Source organism: Varanus komodoensis, unplaced genomic scaffold (genome assembly GCF_004798865.1).
Source record: "Varanus komodoensis strain SLA01 unplaced genomic scaffold, ASM479886v1 scaffold69, whole genome shotgun sequence".
In the NCBI taxonomy this organism is placed as follows: Eukaryota; Metazoa; Chordata; class Lepidosauria; order Squamata; family Varanidae; genus Varanus; species Varanus komodoensis.
In genome coordinates, this window is record NW_025336334.1 from 2,927,434 (window position 1) to 2,951,702 (window position 24,269).

Sequence of the window (24,269 nt, forward strand, 5' to 3'; positions counted from 1 at the left end):
TACAACATCAAATAAAATACAAAATACATTAAAACAATAACAATTAAAATATATACAGTAAAATAAAATAAGCCGCCCGGGCCGAATAAAATTCAATAATATTAACATTTAAAATGCTGCTTAAATAAAAAGGTCTTCGCCTGGTGCCGAAAAACAAATAACGACGGCGCCAGGCGGACCTCTCTGGCGAGCGCGTTCCATAACATAGGCGCCACCGCTGAGAAAGCCCTCCTCCAAGTAGCCACCCTCCTAATTTCCTTCACTGAGGGCTCCCGGAGGGCCTCTCCCGCTGATTTCAAGGGGCAGCTGGGCATATATGGACGTAAGCGCTCCTTCAGGTAACCAGGACCCAAGCCGTTTCTGGCTTTATAGGTCATCACCAACACCTTGAATAGGGCCCGGACTTCAATGGGAAGCCAGTGAAGCTGACAGAGAACTGGAGTCATGTGAGCATAACGTCCAGTTCCCGTCAGCAGCCTGGCAGCTCTATTTTGAACCAATTGAAGTATCCGGACCGTCTTCAAGGGTAGCCCCACGTAGAGTGCGTTACAGAAGACAAGACGGGAAGTCACCAGTGCATGAGTCACTGTTGCGAGGCTGTCGTACTCCAGATAGGGGCGCAGCTGATGAATCAGCCGAAGCTGGAGGAAAGCGCTCCTTGCTGCTGCTGTTACCTGAGCTTCGAGTGAAAGCTCAGGGTCGAGGAGCACTCCCAAGCTGCGGACCTTATCCCTAGGAGGGAGTGCAACCCCGTTCAGGACAAGGTTCAATTCACCTTCTCCGAAGCCTGAACCGCCTACCAACAGGACCTCTGTCTTGTCTGGATTGAGCTTCAGTTTATTGGCCCTCATCCAGCCCATTACCTCGGCCAGGCACCGGTTCAGTACAGCCACTGCCTCACCTGGATTGGTGGAAAACGAGAGGTAGAGCTGGGTATCGTCAGCGTACTGGTGATTCCGCAGCCCACACCTCCTGATGACCTCTCTCAGCGGTTTCATGTAGATGTTAAACAGCAAGGGGGACAAAATGGACCCCTGCGGTACTCCATGGCATAGCTGCCATGGTGCAGAGCCATAATCGGCCATTGAGATAGGAGCGGAACCACTGCAAAGCAGTGCCTCCGACCCCCAGTCCCGCAAGCCTATCCAGAAGGATACCATGGTCGATGGTATCGAAAGCCGCCGAGAGGTCCAGGAGAACCAACAGGGACGCACTCCCCCTGTCCTTCTCCCTGCACAGGTCATCGTACAGGGCGACCAAGGCAGATTCAGTACTGTACCCGGGTCTGAAGCCGGACTGAAATGGGTCCAGATAATCAGTTTCATCCAAGAGTGCTTGGAGTTGTCCCGCCACCACTCGCTCTAACACCTTGCCCAGAAACGGGATGTTGGCCACTGGTCTATAATTAGTGGCCATCTCTGGATCCAGTGACGCCTTCTTCAGGACCGGTCGGACTACCGCCTCCTTTAAAGGGGCAGGCACCCGACCCTCCCTCAGAGAAGCATTAACCACTTCCAAGATCCAGGTTCCAATCCCGTGCTTGGAATCCTTTATTAACCAAGACGGGCAAGGGTCCAAAAGGCAAGTGGTGGGACGTACTCGTCCAAGCACCTTGTCCACATCATCGGGCCTCAGTAACTGAAATTCATCCAATAATTCTGGACCAGACAGTAGCATCGGTGTCTCCCTTAAGACCTCTGACTCAATAGTGGAATCCAGCTCGTGACGAATCTGAGCGATTTTCTCCCTAAAATGCCTGGCAAAGTCATCACAGTGGGCCTTTGAGGGTGGAACCAGGTCTTCTTTCGGACCTGGACGGACCAGGCCTCGCACCGCTCGAAAGAGCTCCGCCGGATGGCATTGTGAGGAGGCAATGGAAGCGGAAAAAAATCTCTTTTTCGCCACCCTCACCGCCACAGCATAGGCCTGATAGTGGACTCTTAAGTGTATTCGGTCAGATTCATCCTGTGATTTCCTCCACCTACGCTCTAGCCGTCTCCCAACCTGCTTCATCGCCCTCAGTTCAGGAGTATACCAAGGGGAAGAGCAGGCTCTGCCCGGTGGGAGAGGGCGCTTAGGAGTGATCGTGTCTACAGCCCTGATCATCTCCCCGTTCCACAGTTCGACCAGAGCCTTGACAGGCGCACCCATCTTGTCAGCCAGAAACTCCCCCAGAGCCTTCAGGAATCCTTCCGGATCCATCCGGCTCCGGGGGCGGACCCACACAATCGGGTCCTCACCCTTACAGAGGGAGAGGTCACTCTCGAGCACAAACCTCACCAGGAAGTGATCTGACCATGACAGAGGAGTCAAGCATAAATTTGCCACCCTCAGACCACCCTCTTCCTACCCCGTTGAGAAAACCAGGTCCAGAGTGTGTCCACGTTCATGGGTCGGGCCGGTGACATGTTGAGACAGGCCCATGGCCGTTATGGAGGCCATGAAGTCCTGAGCCGCCCCGGTCAGACTAGCCTCGGTGTGGAGATTGAAGTCACCCAGGACCAACATCCTGGGGGTCCTCAACGCCAGGTCCGAGACCGTCTACGTCAGCTCAGGTAGGGAGACTGTTGGGCAAAAGGGTGCACGGTACACCAACAGAATCCCCAATCTGTCTCGATTGCCCAACACCAAGTAGAGACACTCCAGCCCTGGTCTCGAAGGGACAGGAAGTCCTGTGAGGGAGATGGAGGCTCGGTAAACTAAAGCAACCCCCCCTCCCCTCCCCTCCGGCCGTGAACGGTGCTGAACCAGATACCCGGGCGGGCACATTTGAGAGAGGGCAACATCCCCCCCTCTCCCGCCCAGGTCTCCGTTATGCAGGCCAGGTCGGCCCCCTCATCCACAATCCAGTCATGGATGAGGGCAGATTTGTTATTGACCGACCTGGCATTAAGCAACAGCACCGTCAGGCCCGAGGGGCGACTGACAAGACTCCCTGGCACCCTCTGGCTGGGAGCAAAACCAGAAGTAGGGACAGGTGTCAGCCATCTGTCCATCCTTCTTCTATGTGGACACGTTAAGCTCCCACCGCTGTTACGTCCTCTGCCCATCACCACCCCAATGGCCGCGCTGGTGCGCTCCCCAAGAAATGCAAACGGCAGCCTGGCCAGGGACGACTCCATAAAACAATATAAACACTACAAAATTATAAAAACATTTAAAAAATTCAGCGCTCAGCAGGAGGGCCTAACACAACGAGAGTGAAAGCCCCCTGGCCAGCCCAGCCCCCCACTCGGCCCCCCCAAACGGCCCCCCCAAACGGTGGCGACCACCCTTTGGCCGACACCCTTCGGCCACCGGCCCCGGCCACCGCCGGCGCTTTCAAGCCACCGGCCTCCCGACATCCCGCCTTGGCCGGCACGCCTCGAACGCGTGCAGGGGCGTGGCAGAGCAGCCAGATGGGTGGTGGAATGGCGGGCGGCGTGGCGCGGAGCGGCGCGGTCTACGTGGTGTAGGCTGAGGCGCAGCAGTTCTTCTCCGGCGTCGACTGCCGGGGCGCAGTTGTTGCTCCCGCTGGGCTCCCCCCGTGGGCTTTCAAGGCCCCGGGCTCCCGACGCCCCGCCTCGGCCGGCACGCCTCGAACACATGCAGGGGCGTGGCAGAACAGCCAGGTGGGTGGTGGAATGGCGGGCGGCGCGGTCTACTCGGCGTAGGCTGAGGCGCAGCAGTTCTTCTCTGGCGTCGACTGCCGACTCAAAGTGACTTGCAATCCTCCAACCCATCAGAAGGACACCAGACAGTTGATCAGGAAATTCCCAAAGCCCACCTTGGTTTCTCTAGAAATAAAAGCTGTGGGCCACAATAGGTGAAGTTCTGGAATCAGCAATGCACATAAGTTTTTGGCTGCTCTAGTATGTACATTGGTCTATACCACCCTTGCAAAGAGGCCCACAAAAGGTGCGCAGCCACGGTATCTTATTGCCCTATTATAGTTGATTCAGTAATATATGAATTAGTTCAATGGGGCAAGGGATACAAGCTTTTCTGCATGGAGGTAATTCTTACTTAAAGGAGCTTCCAGATGGTCTTAACAGTCCAAAAGCATTGTGGCACCATTTTGTTTTTCCTTGCTTATTGGCTTTCCCACGTAAGAAAATAAGACGGAAGAAACAGTGGCAAAGCATGGAAGCGTTACAGGTAGAAAATGATGACTGTGAGCCCTTGTAAAAATGCCATGGGCAAGGCAGAGCAGTGATTGCATCCAGCAGCCCCTAACCTCCACAAGCGTGGTAAATGACCTATTGCTAGCAATAAGCAGGTGGTACTGGTGTGTGCCATATAAAAAAGTCATATGAACATGTATGTCAATTTTTGTTGCAGTGAGTACTTCAAGAACCTCTTCTACAGACAATAGCAGTAAGCCCCTTGATGCTACCTTTGAACAAACTGCTGGAGGACAAAGAGGCCCTTACAGAGCAGCAGCATTTAATGTCCCCAACTGTGCCTCTTCTCCCAGGCTCTCTGATGCTGCTGATACAACCAAAGCATCTGCCATCCTGAGCCAGTATCTGATCAGAGTTGGCGACAATGTAGCTTGTCTTTCCGACCCAAATTTTCTAGAAGTTTGCAATCCACCTCTTTTCAAAGATACAGCCTACAGGTATGAATTTCTGAAGACACCTTTTTAAAAACACAGCTACCCAGGTTATTTTGAAAGAGGCAGGTGAGTTCTAATTTAATGGTGTTAATATGAACCTGCCTGGAATCATGATCTACTATGTCAGAGGCCCTCCCTGGAGAATCAGATGACTGGGGAGAGCGCTGTTTTGATGCTAGTGCCCTATTTGTGGAATATCCTTCTCAGCAAGGAAGTGAAATTCTAACTCTTCTTTTTTGCAAGTACAAGCTAAAGCTCTTAGGTTTTCAGTGGTCTAACCATACAACTACCATTTTAAAAAACTATCTTCTGCTGTTTTTATTTGTGTACATTGCTTTGAATATTCAGAAGCAGCAGGTATATATATTTAAAACAATGCTACTCTTCAGTTGACTTTCAGTTCGGATCTAGTTGCAGCGAGTCTTCATACAAACAGCTAGCTAGACTTGACTAAAAAGGCAAATTTGAGCCATAGTGCTACTCCTAACCTGGCTTAAAAGGCCTGTATTTTTCTGGCTACTCTTCTGGCAGTTCCTCAGCCCAAGTATAGGAATTTGGGTGTCTGCCCAACAGCCACAGAGTCAGCCACAGAGTAGCCCTTGAGCGGTCCTTCTCAACAGCTGTTTTATCCTTGTAACCTTCCTTTCCCCCATTGCATGTCCAGATGTGTTTGGGCAGGGGTGGGCTACTTGTGTCCCTTCAGCTGTTTGGCTGTCTGGAACTGATAGAATTTGCAACTTCTGGAGAGGATCAGGTTAAGAAGGCTCCTCAAATGTCCTAATTAATTATCGTGTCTGTCTAAATTCCAGGAATAATATCAAGGAAAAGGATTGGAGTAGGGTTATGATGTGTTAAGGTATTGTGTTTTGTTTTTGAAAAAGTTGTATTCTTTCCCTTGATTCCAGGTTTAAATACATCCTTGTTGACAGAACAACAGATGTCATGAAAGACCAAACCCTCTGGTCTTATCCAATCAAAACAAAAAAGTGTGAGTGTGTCTCCTGGAGTGGATTTTATTTCTTAGAAAATTAGTGTTCTAAGTTCAAAAAACAAGTCACTTGCTTTTATTTCATTTGCTGGCCTACCTAAATAGTTAAAAGATGCATATAGGAACTGAGCCAACTCCTCTTAAAATATAGCCTTCAAAGGCTGTTGAACTGGGTACTGATTCAGAGAAGGAAGAGGGGTCAGAATCCAAAGCTGAATTGCTAAGGTCAGCAGACCCAGAGATAAGCCTGGAAGTTGCTCAGAATCAGAGTTTCGAGTTTGGTGGTGAAGTCTAGTGAGCTAGTTGATATGGGAAGGAATGGGCCCAACATCACTAGTCTGATCACATGGCATCAGCTTAAGGGAGTGAGAAGCATCAAATGGGAGTCAGTTTAACATGATACAGTAATAACTTTTAGTTACAAAGACTTTGTTCTGACCTGCTTTGTTCTGAAGGAGGAGGTGGAAGGAAGACCAGCAAAGACAGTACACAAAGCATACAACACACCATGATTGAAAATGTTAAATCACTTGAACCTAGGAGTTTTATTCTCCTCATAGATGACCCCATCTATCCACTAGGTCAAACTACCCACTTTGGCTTTTTAAAATATCCTTGAGCACCATTTGCAATTATATTTAGCTTTGTCAATATAAATCTCTGTTTTCTCTTTTTCCACCTACATGTTTCACCTAAGGATGAAGTGCTTTGGAGTGAACAAATGGCTTTTATGTTTTCAAAAATGGGGAGTGGGGGAAGGTCTAAAATTGTTTGGTCTTCCCAGCAGACCTTGGGATAGTCCCAAGTGTATGTTGAAATTAGTTCCTGTTAAGCCCCTCCCCCCACCTTCAGCTTAAGATAGTGACTAAATATGGACTCCGTGGCTTCAACATCAACCACTTTTTCTTTCATCTAGCCCAGAGGTTGGCAAAGAGCCATTTAACACTCAAAGAGCCATTTAGACCCGTTTCCCACACAAAAGAAAACACTGGGAGCCACAAAACCCTTTTGACATCTAAAATGAAGATAACACTGCATATATCGTTTTTTACCTTAATGCTATGTATATCTTCATTATGATTTAGCTGCAGCTCTTGTTCAGTCACTAAAAACTTATTTTAAATCTTACATTATAAACTAGTAGGACTCCTTTCATATATTTCGAATAGGAGAACAGCTTCCTGAAGAGTCAAAGTCAGTGCTAAAGGGGTACATACATTAAACAGCAAACCCCATAAGTTCGTCAGCAGTAAAAGCAAATGAACCTACCCACATATCATTAAACGTTTGGTTTTCTTCAGAAACTTTACTTTTCTTCGATTTATCCATGGTTGGCCTACCAGGGAAAGTCGCAGATATACATAGGTGTGTTTAGTGACTGATTAGCAGATAAACAGTCAAGTGATGTGAATTGTGACAGGTCCCAAGCACAGCTTTTATTATTGAGGAAGGAGATTACATTTGGACAAAGAGAATCTTTTCAGCAGCCTTTCCTGTAACATGAGAGCCTGCAGGAAACTTGTTCCACTCTTTCCCTGCAGTGTCGCAATTTACTTAACCTGCTAGCGCAGGGTTCCTGAGTAGATGCCTCATCACCTATTGGTATCTCAATCTTACCTTCACAACAATAACACCCTTTGAAGCAGGTTGGGCTGAGAGTCTATGCCTGGTTCCAAGTCACCCAGTGAGCTGCACACCTAAGAAGGGATTAGAACCCAGATTGTCTAAATCCCAGCCCTATGCTCTTAACCTCAACACCACCTGCAAGGCTTCTCCCATTTCCTTTCTTTCCTTCCTGCAGTGGTCTCTGCTTACTAGCTGCATATTTCCTGTAGTCCTGAACAGGAGCAGCCAAGGGCTCCATATGAAAAAGGAATCCATAAGCCTGCAGACTGTGAAACAGTGGGACATGTCCTAATTAAAATGTCCTCTTGTAAAGTTGAGAAGAATTAAACTGTTGATGCTGCACATATGTTGGTAGGCAGAATAACATAAGGCAACTGAGGAAGTACCTGTTTGCAAAGAAGAAATGCTGTCCTGTTATCATTATGCATATATCCTGCCTTTTTTCTCTTGCAAGGAACTCAAGGTAGCTTACATGGTCTTAGCAGGATGCACTTAAGAGGAACATCCAGAGCACCTCTTAACTTTGAGATTGTGAAAGACAATTTGTATTTCTGCTCCCGCTGTTGTATTTGCACACATCATTAAAATCTGAAGGCATGGATGTAATTTCTCAATAAGGTATATGGTGCTTTTGCATTTAAGTGTCCACCTGATAAGTGTCCAGATGTGCTACCATGGCTTTGTTCTGGTCAGCTATTGGGAATAGGTGCATGCATGCTATCTATTGGCTACAGCATTCGTTTTACTTCAAGCATTGCTTTTCAGTGATGATGCCTTTTGCTTTCAGGTGTGAATCATCCTTTTGCATTTCCCCACTTAGAGCCTCAGGAGAGAGTTTTGTTGAGACCAGATATGAATCCCAAACTGTTGAATAGGCAGCCACAAGAAACATCTGAGCCAGAACATTAGCTGCTTTTCTCATCCACTGGATATATTCTTCAAGATTGAAACACAGTGATCCAAATGCGAGTGTCCTTGACAACTGCCTCTGAATACTCCACAGCTGTCCAGATAGTAATTTTATTAGCCAAAGTGGACTGCTCATGTTGGAGAACATGAAGTGTTCCATGCACTGAACTAGAACATCTAAATCTTATTTCTAACTCTTTAGTAGTATTGATTCTGATCCCACCCACCTCCAGGATCTTTGGGCTATTTTGTTGTTTTTGCTAGTTGCAAAGTCATGTCCGACCCATCACAACCCCATGGACAACATTCCTCCAGGCCTTCCTGTCTTCTACCATCCCCCGAAGTCCACTTAAGCTCACGCCGACTGCTTCAGTGATTCCATCTAGCCACCTCATCCTCTGCCGTCCCCTTCTTCTTTTGCCATCGATTGTTCCCAGCATTAGGCTCTTCTCCAGGGAGTCCTTCTCTTTAGGTGGCCAAAGTATTTGAGTTTCATCTGCAGTATCTGTCCTTCTAAAGAGCAGTCAGGGTTGATTTCCTTTAAGATTGACTGGTTTGATCTCTTTGCAGTCCAAGGGACTCGCAGGAGTCTCCGCCAGCATCACAATTCAAAGGCGTCAATTCCTTGGGGCTCAGCCTTCCTTATGGTCCAGCTTTCACAGCCATACATGGCAACTGGGAAAACCATAGCCTTGACTATGTGCACTTTTGTTGGCAGGGTGATGTCTCTGCCTTTTAGTATGCTGTCCAGATTTGCCATAGCTTTTCTCCCAAGGAGCAAGAGTCTTTTAATTTCTTGACTGCAGTCACGGTCTGTGGTGCTCTTGGAGCCCAGGAAAATCTGTCACTACCTCCATTTCTTCCCCATCTATTTCCCAGGAAGTGATAGGACTGGATGCCATGATCTTAGTTTTCTTAATGTTGAATTTCAAGCCAACTTTTGCGCTATCCTCCTTCACCCGCATCAAGAGGCTCTTTAGTTCCTCTTCACTTTCTGCCATGAGAGTGGTATCATCTGCATATCTGAGGTTGTTGATATTTCTCCAGGCAATCTTAATTCCAACTGGTGATTCATCTAGCCCTGCCTTTCTCATGATGTGCTCTGCATATAAGTTAAATAGGCAGGGCGACAGTATACAGCCTTGCCGAACTCCTTTCCCAATTTTGAACCAGTCAGTGGTTCCGTGCCCATTTCTCACTGTTGCTTCTTGACCCCCATATAGGGTCAATCCTGTGGCCACTGCTGAGTTTTCCAAATTTGCTGGCATATTGAGTGTAGCTCTTTAACTGCACTTTCTTTTAGGATTTTGAATAGCTCAGCTGGAATACTGTCTCCTCCACTAGCTTTGTTGTTGCTAAGACTTCCTAAGGCCCATTTGACCTCACATTCCAGGATGCCTGGCTCGAGGTCAGTGGTAACACCATCATGGTTATCAGGGACGTTAAGCTCTTTCTTGTATAGTTCCTCTGTGTAATCTTCCCACCTCTTCTTAATCTCTTCTGCCTCTGTTAGGTCCCTGCCATTTTGGTTCTTTATCATGCCCATCTTTGCATGAAACATTCCCTTCATATCTCCAATTTTCTTGAAGAGATCTTTCGGCCTCCCTGTTCTATTGTTTTCTTCTATTTCTTTGCACTGTTCATTGAAGAAGGCATTCTCATCTCTTCTAGCTATTCTCTGGAATTCTGCATTCAATTGGGTGTATCTTTCTCTTTCTCCCTTGCCTTTTGCTTCCCTTCTTTCCTCAGCTATTTGTTAAAGCTTCCTCAGACAGCCATTTAGCTCTCTTGCATTTCTTTAGGGTTAGAGTTAGGGTTAGGGTTAGGGTTGGTTAGGGTTCTATGTATTTTTAGAAAGAAGAAAGTCCTACAGCTCCCAGCATCCCCAAGGCAACATGAATGGCTAGGGCATGCTGGGATTTAAGGACCCTGTCCAAACATTCATAGCACTACACCCTGAAGGACCTTTCCTTAATGAATTGCCCCCAAGAATATACTTGTGTTGAGAAGCTGAATGGCTTTTTAAGGTTTGAGCTGAAACTCCAGTTAAGCAATGTGGCTTGGATTAGTTCACACGCGTCATTCTTATGAAGCAGCCATTTGGTGTATTAATTTACAAATGCAAACTTTTCAACTGCAAACATCTAAATATGTCATAAATAGGTGACAAATGAACCTATGGCCCCAGATTTGTAAGCTGTTGTTTTGCTGCTTTGATCTGTCTTTGGGTGAAATGTGGCAGTTTAGCAGTAATCTTGGTGGAACTGCATAGAACAACACTTGAAGGCTACTTCAGAAATCACTTGTTCTTTATGTTTTGAGATTAATATAATGAATGATGAAGTGTGCTGACTTTTTTAAACTAGAAGACAATCTTCAGTGTTACATTTAGAAGAGCTTCTCTGTTTTGTTGACCAAATACTGGTCCAATATGTGTCATATTATGTGTTTCATAATAGGCTTCAAATGTTTCTTGTTAGCTTGTCTGAGCTACAACTGGCTCCCTTGAAATCATGGTGCAAATTAACCATTTGTTCTGAGGAAAGTGATAATGCTGATAAAAATATCTCTATCGAAACACTGTCTATCTTGTCTTTTTTGGTAGCTACCTGATCACTATTCTGTGATTACAGAATAACCGAAAGGTATTTTAAAAACCTGGAATACACAAATATGTACAGTAGAGCTGGTAGCTGAAAAATGAGAAAAACACTGCTTTAATATTTAGTTTGGCAGTAACTGCAAATGGCCCGGCCCATTATGGCTTTATTTTCTCATGATATATTTCAGACAGTAAAATGAAGTAACTTTTTATGGATTATATTGCCCTATGTCTCAGTTCACATGTAACCAAAAACCATTGCTTCCCAATATGCATGGACTCTTTTATTGGAACTCTGAATTCAGGGAAATGATCATAGAATAGTAGAGTTGGAAGGGGCCAGAGGACCATCAGTTCCAACCCCCCTGCTCAGTGCAGGACTCCAAGTTCAACCATCTCTCTCGGATGGCTGTGCAGTTGCATCTTGAATGTCTCAAGGTAATTGGTTCCATTGTCATACTATTCTAACAGGAAGTTCTTCCTGATGTCCAGCCAGAATCTGGCTTCCTGAAACTTGAGCCTGTTATTCCATGCACTCTGGGTTATGGAGAAGACATCCTGGTTCTTCTCTTGTGACAACCCTTCATGTACTTGAAGAATGCTATCATATCTCCCCTCAGTCTTCTCTTCTCAAGGTTAAAACATGCCCAGGTTAAAACATACTCTTCTTCTGCCTCAGGTTGCTGTTGCATCTTTGAAGACACTTCATCTTTTTTTTGCCTTCTTGAAGGTGGACACTTGTCCTAGGGCTGTCAACTTTTCCTCTAGGAGGTTAATTAACTTGAACTTCTTGTTCTTAAAGACTGTATTGACCTCAAGGAGAAAGATATTGCACAGACATTGCCAGTCACCACCACTAGGGAGCCTTCTAGGTCAATTTTTTCTGGGTGGTTGCTTCTGCTGTTGCTGCTAGGGAATGGGGAACAGTAACCTGGCAACCTGTTGGGGTGATCTGTCAGCTCCTCCACCCCTGATGTGGCAGCAGTGCCTTATATGGGCTTCTGAGTCCACACACATGATGCTTTTTCTGTTTTGGCAGTGGCAGCCATCTTTACCCTTCAGCTGTCCCTCCCAGTGTCCCTTGCCAGCCCCAGGGTCCACAGGTGGGTGCACAGCATGGGGGATTCAACAACTGGATCCAGCAGATGAGAGGCATCCATGCAGCAGGGCAGTGGTGGTGACCATCTTAGTGGGAGACGTCAACTAGAAGCTTTTCTTTTTCTCCATGCAGGCAAAAGAATGTAAGTGGGAAGTCCATAGTTCTTGCAATGGGAAACCAAGATTTCCTGTGAGGTATAGACTGTGCCTATATGTTGTAATGAATGGCCCCATTCACATGTCACAACAACCCAGGCGTTTCATTGTGAACAAGTGAACATGCTGATGCACACTGTCCTGCCACTTCCACTGCACATGGAGCTGGCTAAACAACCCAGACTTAGTTGCAGGATCGCTTGTCTTAATGGGTGAGCCAAGAACTTTGGCTTGTTTCTTTTCCCAATTATAGTTATTTACTTATTTTATTTTATTTAAAATATTTATATGCTGTTCTGTTGCGAAAGCCTCAGGATGGCTTACATAAATGAAATATATTTTATTTTATTGTAACATGAATAAATCATTGACCCACACTGGCTGCAGTTAAAAACATATAGGACACAATATTAAAACTTATTAAAATATTGCTGAAATAAGGTCTTAACCTGGCACCGAAAAACAAATAACGATGGCACCAGGCAGACTTCTCTGGAGAGCACATTCCATAGGCGTGGCGCCACTGCAGAGAAAGAGCTCCTCTGGGTACTCACCCTCCTAATGTCTTTCACAGAGGGTTCCCGGAGGAGGGCTTCTGCTGCCGATCTCAGGGAGCAGGAGGGCAAATATGGAAGAAGGCATTCCTTTAGGTATCCTGGTCCCAAGCCATTAAGGGCTTTATAGGTAATAACCAGCACCTTGAATTGAGCCCGGACTTCGATGGGAAGCCAATGGAGCTGATAGAGGAGTGGGGTTATGAGAATAACGCCCAGTCCCCTTCAGCAACCTGGCTGCTCTGTTTTGCACCATCTGAAGCATCCAGACTGTCTTCAAGGGCAGCCCCACATAGAGCGCATTGCAGAAATCCAACCGGGAAGTAACCGATGCATGTGTCACTGTTGCTAGGCATTCTTCCTCCAGGTAGAGATGCAGCTGATAGATTAGCCAAAGCTGAAGCAAAGTGTTCCTTGCCACCGCAGTCACTTGAGCTTCCAAGGACAGCTCTGGGTCGAGGAGCACTCCCAAGCTGCGGACCCTGTCCTTTAGAGGGAGTGCAACCCCATTCAGGGCAAGGTCCAAGTCACCTACCCAGGAGCTCGATCCACCCACCAACAGGACCTCCGTCTTGTCTGGATTGAGTTTCAGTTTATTGACCCTCATCCAGCCACCGGTTCAGTACAGCCACTGCCTCACCTGGATTAGTTGAAAAAGAGAGGTAGAGCTGGGTGTCATCAGCATACTGATGACTCCACAGCCCAAACGTCCTGATGACCTCTCCCAGTGGTTTCATGTAGATGTTGAATAGCAAGGGGGACAAAATGGATCCCTGCGGAACTCCATGGCATAGCTGCCATGGCGCAGAGACATGGTCCCCCAGCACCACCTTCTGGAATCGGCTGTTGAGATAGGAGTGGAACCATTGCCAAGCAGAGCCTCCTACTCCCAGTCCCACCAGCCTATCCAGGAGGATACCATGGTTGATGGTATCGAAAGCCACTGAGAGGTCCAGGAGAACCAACAGGGACACACTCCCTGTCTCTCTCCCTGCACAGGTCAACATACAGGGCGACCAAGGCAGATTCAGTACCATACCCGGGTCTGAAGCCAGACTGAAATGGGTTCTGATAATCAGTTTCATTCAAGAGTGCTTGGAGTTGTCCCGCCACCACCCGTTCCAACACCTTGCCCAAAAACGGGATGTTGGCCACTGGTCTATAATTGGCGGCCATCTCTGGATCCAGGGACACCTTCTTTAGGACAGGCCTGATTACCATCTCCTTTAAAGGAGCGTGCACCCGGCCATCCCTCAGAGAGGCGTTAATAACCTCCAGGATCGAGGCACCAATCCCGTGTTTGGCTTTGGTCAGCAGCCACAAAGGGCAAGGGTCGAGTAAGCAGGTGGTGGGACATACTTGTCCAAGTACCTTGTCCACATCATCAGGCCACAATAACTGAAATTCATCCATTAATACCTGACCAGACAGTCATTGGCATCTCCCCTAAAGGATCTGAATCACTTGTGGAGCCCAGCTCGTGATGAATCTGAGCTATTTCCTCCTTAAAGTGCTGGGCAAAGTTGTCACAGCGGGCCATCGAAGGTAGTACAGGATCTATCTTAGGGCCAGGGTGTATCAGCCCATGTACCACTTGAAAGAGCTCCGCTGGACGGCACTGTGAGGAGGCAATGGAAGTGGAGAAGAATTTCTTCTTCGCTGCCCTCACCGCCACAGCATAGGCTCGATAATGAGCTCGTAGGCATGTTCAGTCAGATTCATCCCATGAGTTCCTCCACCTACGCTCTAGATGTCTCCCAACCCGCTTCATCGCCCGTAGTTCAGATGTGTACCATGGGGATGGACGGGCTCTGCCTGGCAGGAGAGGACGCTTAGGAGTGATCATGTCAATAGCTCTGGCTATTTCCCCATTTCACAGTTCAACCAGAGCATCAACAGGAGCGCCAGCTTTATCAACCAGAAAATCCCCCAGAGCTTTCAGGAATCCAGCTGGATCCATCTGGCTCCAAGGGCGGACCATCACAATAGGGTCCACACCCTTGCAGAGGGAAAGGCCGGCTCCGAGCTCAAACCTCATGAGGAAGTGATCTGACCATGACAAGGGAGTCAGATGCAAATTTCTCACCCTCAGATCACCCTCTTCCTGCCCTGTCAAGAAAACCCAGTCCAGCGTGTGACCATGTTCATGGGTTGGGCCTATGACATGTTGGGACAGCCCCATGGCCATCATGGAGGCCATGAAGTCCTGAGCAGCCCCGGTCAGAACAGTCTCGGCATGGAGATTGAAGTCCCCCAGGACCAACATCCTGGGGGCGTTCAACACCAGGTCCTAGATGATCTCTGTCAGCTCAGGCAGGGAGTCTGATGGGCAGAGGGGTGCACGGTACACCAGCAGAATCCCCAATCTGTCTTGGTCACCCAACACCAAGTAGAGGCACTCTAGGCCCGGCCTCGAGAGTGCAGGAAGCCCTGCGAGGGAGATAGAAGCTCGGTAAATTAAAGTGACCCCCCTTCCCCTCCCCTCCCCTCCGGACTAGATACCCAGGCGGGCACAGCTGAGAGAGGGATACTTAACCCCCCTCTCCCACCCAGGTCTCTGTAATGCAAGCCAGGTCGGCCCCCTTATCCACAATTAAGTCGTGGATGAGGGATGTTTTGTTATGGACCGACCTGGCATTAAGCAGCAGCACCGTCAGGCCCGAGGAGCAGTTGATAAATTTACCCGGAACCTTCCGGTTGGGGGAATAACCAGAAGGGGGAACAGGTATCAACCATCTGTCCCTCCTTCTTCTATACTGACATGTTAAACCCCCAATGCTGTATCAACCCTTGCCCAACACCACCCCAATGGTGGCTCCCCAGGCAACCCCATAGAAGCAGCCAGATGTGAAGTCATTAAAAACCAATCTGATAAAATACAATTAAAATACAATTAAAACCCTCCAACCCACCCACTACTAAACAAACGCAACACACACATAGTACTTGGCCAGCCCAGCCCCGCCTGGCCCCAAACAGTCCCAAATGGCGACAAAGGTATTTCTTATATTGCAGTGGGAGTGATTGGACAGCCTGAACCAGTGGTATCAGTGGCTCACAAGAGCCTAGGGTTCAACCTGCCCCTCCAAACCACCGGGGTTGTTGTAATGACAAGAGACTGGCCCAGTTTGAATGTCACAGCATGTTGTCTGCTTCGCAAAGTCAGCTTTATGAACAATACATTAGAGTAAGATATACAGATATCTCTAAGTACAATCTGACATGGTCAAGTCTTTAACTTTAAAAAAGGTGTCTGTGTCTAAATTTCCTGATGCAGGAGCACTTCTGTTTAATTAACAAAGAAGAAGAAAAATTCTAGTCAAGAATATAGTGGTATGACTGAGCTATTCATACAGACTTTTGTATGGAAGAACATTAAATTTCCAACTTCTGTTCAGTGTCTACTTCAGTTTAATGTCTATATGATTTTTTTTCTTTGTGGATATAGTCCCACACTCCTGCTGGTGATTTAACTACATGCATGGATTTAGTCCCAAGAAGTGGCACAATCCATTTCGTGCAAGCCAGTCTCAAAACAAGTTAATGCTGATAAGAAACTGTACATGAGTCTAATTTGAAAGATGTAGGACTTAAACACATCTATTGTCCTAATATCAGATTTCAATTCTCCTCTTTAATTTTACAGATGATCATAAAACACTTGCAGTCTGTCAACCTCGTAATAATAGGAGCTGCAGTAAAATGCATGGCTCATCTGTTTTGCAATCCTGTGCCTGTTTAAACAGAAAAGGTCAAGAGCTAGCTGGGGCATGCTGGGTGTTGCAAGCCTTTCTCTGCTGAATGTGGTCCGCTAATTCTGTATCACTTGCTACAAAAAAAAATGTGTGGTTTTATTTATACTTCCAACAAATATTGATGAAATTTCTACAACTTCTAGAAAACAGACAACACTGAAGCACAGACAAATGTGCTAAGCTTCCTATCTGCAACTTATCCAGAAAGGATTTCCTCCTCTTTTTTTTTTTTTTTTTTTTTTTAAGTTTTTTTTTTTTTGTCCAAATTTCATAAATATTTAGGGGGAGTAAAAAAAAATAAAAAAAAAAAAAATTTTTTTAATTTTTTTTTTTCAATTTATCAAAAAAATATTTTCCCCCTTTTTTTTTTTTTTTTTTTTATATAGAGGATTTTTATGTTGCCCTCATCGCAGAAAGCCTCAGGGCGGCTTACAAAGCAGAATAAACAAAAATAGAATAAACATTAAAAATCTGGAGCATCTCGGCAATAGTATAAAACCAGTAAATAAAAACAACAATTAAAATATTGTTTAAATAAAAAGGTCTTGGCCTGGTGCCAAAAAACAAATAACAACGGCACCAGGCAGACCTCTCTGGGGAGCGCATTCCATAGGTGGGATGCCACTGCAGAGAAGGCCCTCCTGCAGGTGCTCACCCTCCTAATATCCTTCACAGAGGGCTCCTGGAGAAGGGCCTCCCCCCCCCCGATCTCAGGGGGCGGGAGGGCATAAATGGACACAAGCGCTCCTTTAGATAACCAGGACCCAAGCCGTTGAGGGCTTTATAGGTGATAACCAACATCTTGAATTGGGCCTGGACTTCAATGAGGAGCCAGTGAAGCTGACAGAGGACTGAGGTTATATGCGAACAATGCCCAGTCCCTGTCAGCAACCTGGCAGCTCTATTTTGCACCATTGAAGTATCCGGACAGTCTTCAAGGGCAGCCCCACATAGAGCGTGTTACAGAAGTCTAATTGGGAAGTTACCAATGCATGTGTCACAGTCACCAGGCAATCGTTCTCCAGGTAGGGACGCAGCTGATGGATCAGCCGAAGCTGAAGGAAAGCGCTTCTCGCCACTGCTGTTACTTGAGCTTCTAATGACAGCTCTGGGTCGAGGAGCACTCCCAAGCTGCGAATGCTGTCCCTAAGAGGGAGTGCAATCCCATTCAGGACAAGGCCCAGGTCCCCCATCCCGAAGCCTGACCCACCTACCAACAGGACCTCCATCTTGTCTAGATTGAGCTTCAGTTTATTGGCCCTCATCCAGCCCATTACCTCGGCCAGGCACCGGTTCAGTACAGCCACTGCCTCACCTGGATTGGTTGAGAACGAGAGGTAGAGCTGGGTGTCATCAGCATACTGATGACTCTGCAGCCCAAACCTCCTGATGACCTCTCCCAGTGGTTTCATGTAGATGTTGAATAGCAAGGGGGACAAAATGGACCCCTGTAGAACTCCATGGCATAGGTGCCATGGCGTAGAGCCATAGTCCCCCAGCACCACCTTCTGGAATCGGCCATTGAGATAGGAGCGGAACCACTGCAAAGCAGTGCCTCCAACTCCCAATTCTGCAAGCCTATCCAGAAGGATACCATGGTCGATGGTATTGAAAGCCACTGAGAAGTCCAGGAGAACCAACAGGGATGCACTCCCCCTGTCTTTCTCCCTGCACAGGTCAACATACAGGGCGACCAAGGCAGATTCAGTACCGTACCTGGATCTGAAGCCAGAGTGAAATGGGTCCAGATAATCAGTTTCCTCCAAGAGTGCTTGGAGTTGTCCCACCACCACCTGCTCTAACACCTTGCCCAAGAACAGGATGTTGGCCACCAGTCTATAATTGGCAGCCACCTCTGGATCCAGGGATTCCTTCTTTAGGACTGACTGGACTACTGCCTCCTTTAAAGGGGCAGGTACCCGGCCGTCCCTTAGAGATGCATTGACAATAGGTCCCAATCCCGTCCTTTGCTTTCTTAAGTAGCCAAGGTTGGGCAAAGGTCCAGTAAGCAGGTGGTAGGACGTACTTGTCCAAGCACCTTGTCCACATCATCAGGCCGCAACAACTGAAATTCATCCATCAATTTTGGACCAGACGGCAACATTGGCACCTCCCCAGAAGAATCTGATTCACTAGTCAAGTCCAGCTAGTGACGAATCTGAGTGATTTTCTCCCTGAAATGCTTGGTGAAGTCATCACAGCGGGCCTTTGAGGGTGGCACGAGTTCTTTCCTTGGGCCCGGATGTGCTAGCCCCTGTACCACCCAAAAGAGCTCTGCCGGATGGCATTGTGAGGAGGCAATGGAAGTGGAGAAGAATTTCTTCTTCGCCGCCCTCACTGCCACAGCATAGGCCCGATAATGGGCTCTTAAGTGTGTTTGGTCAGATTCATCCCATGATTTCCTCCACCTACGCTCTAGATGTCTCCCAACCCGCTTCATCGCCCATAGTTCAGGTGTATACCAAGGGGATGAACAGGCTCTGCCAGGTGGGAGAGGATGTTTAGGAGCAATCATGTCAATTACCCTGGTCATTTCCCCATTCCATAGTTCAACCAAGGCATTGGCAGGAGCACCAGCCTGATCAACTGGGAAATCCCCCAGGGACTTCAGGAATCCATCTGGATCCATCAGGCTCCGGGGATGGACCAGCACAATTGGGTCCACACCCTTACAGAGGGAAAGGCCACTCTCAAGCTCAAACCTCACGAGGAAGTGTTCTGACCATGACAGGGGTGTCAGGCACAAGTTCCTCACCCTCAGATCACTCTCTTCCTGCCCCATTGAGAAAACCAGGTCCAGAGTGTGTCCACGTTCATGGGTTGGGCCAATGACGTGTTGAGACAGCCCCATGGCCACCATGGAGGACATGAAGTCCTGAGCCGCCCTGGTCAGAACCGTCTCGGTGTGGAGATTGAAGTCCCCCAGGACCAACATATGGTTATGTTCTCATATAACCCCAGTTCTCCGTCAGCTCCACTGGCTCCCGATTGAAGTCCGGGCCCGATTCAAAGTGTTGGTTATGACCTATAAAGCCCTAAACGGCTTGGGACCTGGATATCTAAAGGAATGCTTGTGCCCATATATGCCCTCCCGCCCCTTGAGATCAGTAACGGATGCCCTTCTCCGGGAACCCTCTGTGAATGATATAAGGAGGGTGAGTACCCGGAGGAGGGCTTTCTCTGCGGTGGCGCCCCATCTATGGAATGCGCTCCCCAGAGAGGTCCGCCTGGCGTCATCGTTATTTGTTTTTTGGCGCCAGGCTAAGACCTTTTTATTTAAAACTTATTTTAATTGCTAAATTATTGTATTAATTAGGATTTTAAAATTTTTAGCTGAGAATGCACCGGGGTTTTTTAAAGGTTGTTGTTGTTGTTGTTGTTGTTGTTGTTTCTTCTTTTAATTGCTATATTATTATTTATGTATGTTTTATATATTCTTTGTGAGCCGCCCTGAGGCTTTGTTGCGATGGGGGTGGCATAGAAATGTTTTAAATAAACAAATAAATAAACATCCTGGGGGTCTTCAACACCAAGTCCACGACTATCTCCGTCAGCTCAGGCAGGGAGTCTGTTGGGCAGAAGGGTGCACAGTCCACCAACAGAATTCCCAGTCTGTCTCGGTCGCCCAACACCAAGTAGAGGTACTCTAGGCTCGGCCTTGAGAGTGCAGGAAGCCCCACAAGGGAAATAGACACTCGATAAACCAGAGCGACCCCCCCTCCCCTCCCTGCGTGGTCAGTGCTGGATCAGATACCCGGGTGGGCACAGTTGAGAGAGGGAGACATCCCCCCCCCGCCCAGATCTGTGTAATGCATGCCAGGTCGGCCCCCTCATCCACATTCGAGTCATGGATGAGGGATGATTTATTGTGGACCGAGCTGGCATTAAGCAGCAGCACCGATAGGCCTGGGGGGGCAGTTGACAAGACTATCTGGAACCCTCAGGCTGGGGGAATAACCAGAAAGAGGAACAGGTGTTAACCATCTGTCCCTCCTTCTTCTACGCGGACACGTTAAACCCTCAACGCCATAATGTCCATTGCCCATGACCACCCCAATGGCGGCACCCACGCGCTCCCCAGGCAACCCCATGTGTATATTTATCATATTTATATTCTGCCCCTTTTCCTTTCAAGGAATTCAAGGCAGCTTACATAATTTTTCTTTTCCTCTTGATATCTTGAGCACTACACCATACTGGCCTTAATAAAGATATTTCCCATCTTTGATTTTTATCTTCAGCGTTGGACAAACATCTCACAACATGCTGCATCTTCCTCCCTGGACCAGATCACAAGAGGCAGTGCTTTTTTTGTAAAAAAAAAAAAAAAGGTGCTGGAACTCACCTCTTGGGGTCACACTTTTACACTAAAAAATATTTTCAATTCACCAACATTTTTGAAATAAAGAACTTATTTACCTTTTGCACATAGCCAGTCACTCTACACATACATAAACATAATGGTCACTGACAGCAGTAAGCACTCAGCATGCGACCACACGACCGATCCCAAGCTGAGCAGCATCCCGAGCCGAGCAGCACCCTCACAAGCAGCGTGGACACACATGCAGCCCGCAGGCACTATTTTAATGCTTTTTGCTGCTGTCCTACTACGCCCAACAGAGCAATTTACAATCACATGGAAAAATCCATCAAAAAAAGGTGCTGGAATGCCGTTCCAGTGCGTTCTATGACAAAAAAAAGCCCTGACAAGAGGTAATGAGCTTCTTGCAGTGACACTGTGAAAATGAGATGGTGATGGAAAAGAATTCTCTTTGCCATGGAGCAGACTCAGTTATGAGCTCTAACCTGTGTTCAGTTACATGTGGCACAAGCATCCTCCCTCTGCATTCAACCTTCCCTCTTGCTTCATTACCTCCAGATGGGCTCCATCCAGAGGGAGGGGGCGTTTGGGTATGAAGTCATATCTCCCTTTTTCAGAATGACCAGCACTTCAAAAAGAACACTAGTCATACTGGTAGGAAAATCCCCCAGAACTTTCAGAATTGATTGGAAACCAATGGCTATGACTGCTGAGAATGATAGGAGTTGCAGTCAACACATTTGGAAGGCATCAGGTTGGGTAAATTTGCTATAACACAAAAGTGTGCCACAGAAGAGAAAATCTCACAGCCTGGTACAAGCTAAAACTGTCAACAGATCCCAGTATTTCTTACATGATTGAACCCCCTGGCCCTGGAAAGTTTAGTTGGATTCCACTAATTTTCTATAGCCAATTCACATGCCCCACCTCATCAAACTGAGATGAAAATGCCATGAAATATATCAAGGACTCTAGAAATAAACACTGCATAACATAAAGATTTCAGGGCTTCAAGGCATGTAGCCAAACCTGTTTGTGGAGCTTATTGACTTTTTAAAAAGTGGAATGAAAAGTGGGGTCAGTGCTGGAGTCATAGAACTGAACAGGATTTACCTGTCCATTGGAAACACTTTCTGGTTCAATAGCAGGTTAGAAGGCCACAGTTCACTTTACACTGGTTTCATTAATATATGACATTTCTATACCATCCTATAACTCTCTGAGCAATTCCCCTACATTGAGACCCTAGAATCCAAAAAGGCAGAGCAGGGAGAAGCTTAATAGCTACAAAAAGGTTCAAAACAGCTAAAAATAGTTAACAATAAACCACCAAGAGACAATAAATATTTAAAAGTCCCATCAAAAGTCTAGCTGTAGAGGAAAATCTAAACCTTGTACCAAAAAGATGACAGTGTTAACACCAGGAGGACCTCCGTGAGCACCCTTCTCTGCAGATGCCCTCTCTTGAATGTGTTCAAAGGATAACTCAGAAGCATATATTCTGAAAAAAGGAATCCTGTGCACTTTAATCTCACACTGATTTTTGTCTTGAAGAGACAAAAGCAGAAGAGAATTTAAATGGAAGACAGCAATGTATTGCCTGGGATATAACATATACAGGGATATAACATATACAGCTTTTTATTTCCTGTCCTTCTGCCAAGGGACTCAAATTGCGCTGTTCAACAGCCTGAAGTACAAGGTGAAAGGTGGATGGGGTAGCAGTGATTCTAGGCAAATAATAGAATCAAGATAATGCTGTCCTGCTGCACAGAACCAGACCTGAACTGAGCGGCTGTGGGGTGCAGCCTGGGGAAATTTTGCAAAGAGAAGCAGAGCTAGGATGCAGTTTGGCAGAGCTGGGGAAAGAAACAGCATAGTCAGCTCGAAGGAATGGTCAAGTGGGACAGAAACAAGTGCTCTGAGCCCTCAAGAGACCTGCCTAGGAGGATGGAGAAGGCAGAAACCTTTAAGTCTACACAGCACTTGGTCTTTGCTTTCTACTGGGCAGGAGGCAGGGAGCAAGATTTGGCAGTCCTGGAATGGAAAATGGTAAACTAGTTGCTCCTCACACCATGGGCAATTTAAATTTACCTGCCAGGTAAAGAATTTACTCTCCAGGCAGGGACTTAATCTTTAATCCGGTGGCTTTTTAGTGTTTTTAATATTTTCAATGTTCTAATGTTTACCATTCCAATATTGTATTATTTTGATATGTCCAGTATTGTTTTTCTTTATGTTTTTATGGTTGTAAAATGCCTCAAGAGTATTCACCTTTTGAGCAATATATAAAAATTAATAAACCTACATTTGAATATTATGCTTATCAATAATTTGCCAGGTATCTTTGATTGTTTGTACAAGTAATCAACACAGACAGGTTTGGAGTGCTCCCAATTCCTCACTGGTTACCAAAACCCTACAGCTGGGTCTGAAAGCCAGGAAAAAACACAGTGAGATAAAGGTAGTACCATGTTACAAGCTGGGAAAATGTGGGTGGCAAATATAAGAAAAAACAGATTTTACTTCTTTTTCTGGTCTTGGTACTGGGTACCTGACAAAACACAGTTTTACTGGTTTAACCAGTGAGCTGCTCAACAACTGTGGAGGCACTAATTCCTGGGCCAAACAAAGGGCTGCAGTAACCACACATGCTGCACCTTCCTAAGGCTACCTGTGAACCAAAAACACCAATCTGAAAGTTGTTTCAAAAATATAATCTACATTTTTCTTGCAATCAGTCCAACTATATATATTAGCCAGAGGAGAAATGCTCTGACCTTTAAAGTATTTGCTGCCAGGGCTGGGTCTATGTGAGAGGAATAGTAAAACAATTATGATCCTTTTATCCTGGTTCTGTGAAGGTCAAGCATGCTAAGTACTGTTGACCAATCAGTTTAAAGCCTATTTTCTCAAAATGTGTGTCTGCACATGATTCCTGTCTGTGGATTTTGTAATAGCCCACTGTTTCCAGAATAGAAACAGCTGCAGGAAAGGGCCCTTTCTTATTAATTTTATTTATTTATTTATTTAAAAATTTCTACGCCGCCCCATTCACCAAAGCCTCGGGACGGCTTACAAAACATCAGTTAAAATATAAAACACTAAAAATATAAAACACATTAACATATATTAACATTATAACATTATAGTTGTTTATTATATGTATCCCTTGCCTTTTTCCCTTTCAAGGAACTCAGAGCAGTGAACATCATTCTCCTCCTGCTGCTCTCAATCTAATCTCCACAAAACAACCCTGTGAGGTAGGCTGTCCTCAAGTTAACCAGTTGGCTCAATGGCTGAACAGGGACTGGATTCCAGATTACCTGAGTCTCAATCCCATGCTCTTAATCACTACACCATACTGTCTCTCTTTCTATGACAGCAGAAACAACGGAAAGCCAAACACTCCTATATTCTTATGGGGTATAGAATAGAACAACAGCAGAATGGGCTGAGTATCCTATATGCACTCAGTTTGGAAGAAGAGAAGCAAAAGAGAATCAGAAAATCCCCAAATAGCACAAAAATGGCAGACACATCACCAGACCCCAGCAGTCAGGGGCTAGGTCTGCAGTGTTGCACAGCCTTACTTTGGACACAGACAAGAAAAAATCAAACTTTTAAAAGTTTTGGGCCTACCAGGGGTTGGTGCACCCA

General features: G+C 46.5%; 1 protein-coding gene and 1 long non-coding RNA gene across 2 annotated transcripts in view; one reads left to right on the forward strand and one right to left on the reverse strand.

Annotated features, from left to right (window-relative positions):
* Window positions 1-5,629, forward strand: part of UPK3A (uroplakin 3A) — a 7,565-nt gene extending 1,936 nt beyond the window's left edge. The window contains 2 exon segments of the mRNA XM_044450885.1: window positions 4,325-4,600; window positions 5,503-5,629. Coding sequence (XP_044306820.1) covers window positions 4,325-4,600; window positions 5,503-5,629 — 403 coding nt within the window.
* A 3,338-nt stretch (window positions 5,630-8,967) lies between these two features.
* LOC123033927 overlaps window positions 8,968-24,269 on the reverse strand; it is a 17,561-nt gene continuing 2,259 nt past the window's right edge. Inside the window, exons 2-3 of the long non-coding RNA XR_006416670.1 lie at window positions 17,374-17,378; window positions 8,968-8,979 (exon numbers count right to left, since the gene is read on the reverse strand). This is a non-coding gene — a long non-coding RNA (uncharacterized LOC123033927). The remainder of the gene's footprint in view (window positions 8,980-17,373; window positions 17,379-24,269) is intronic.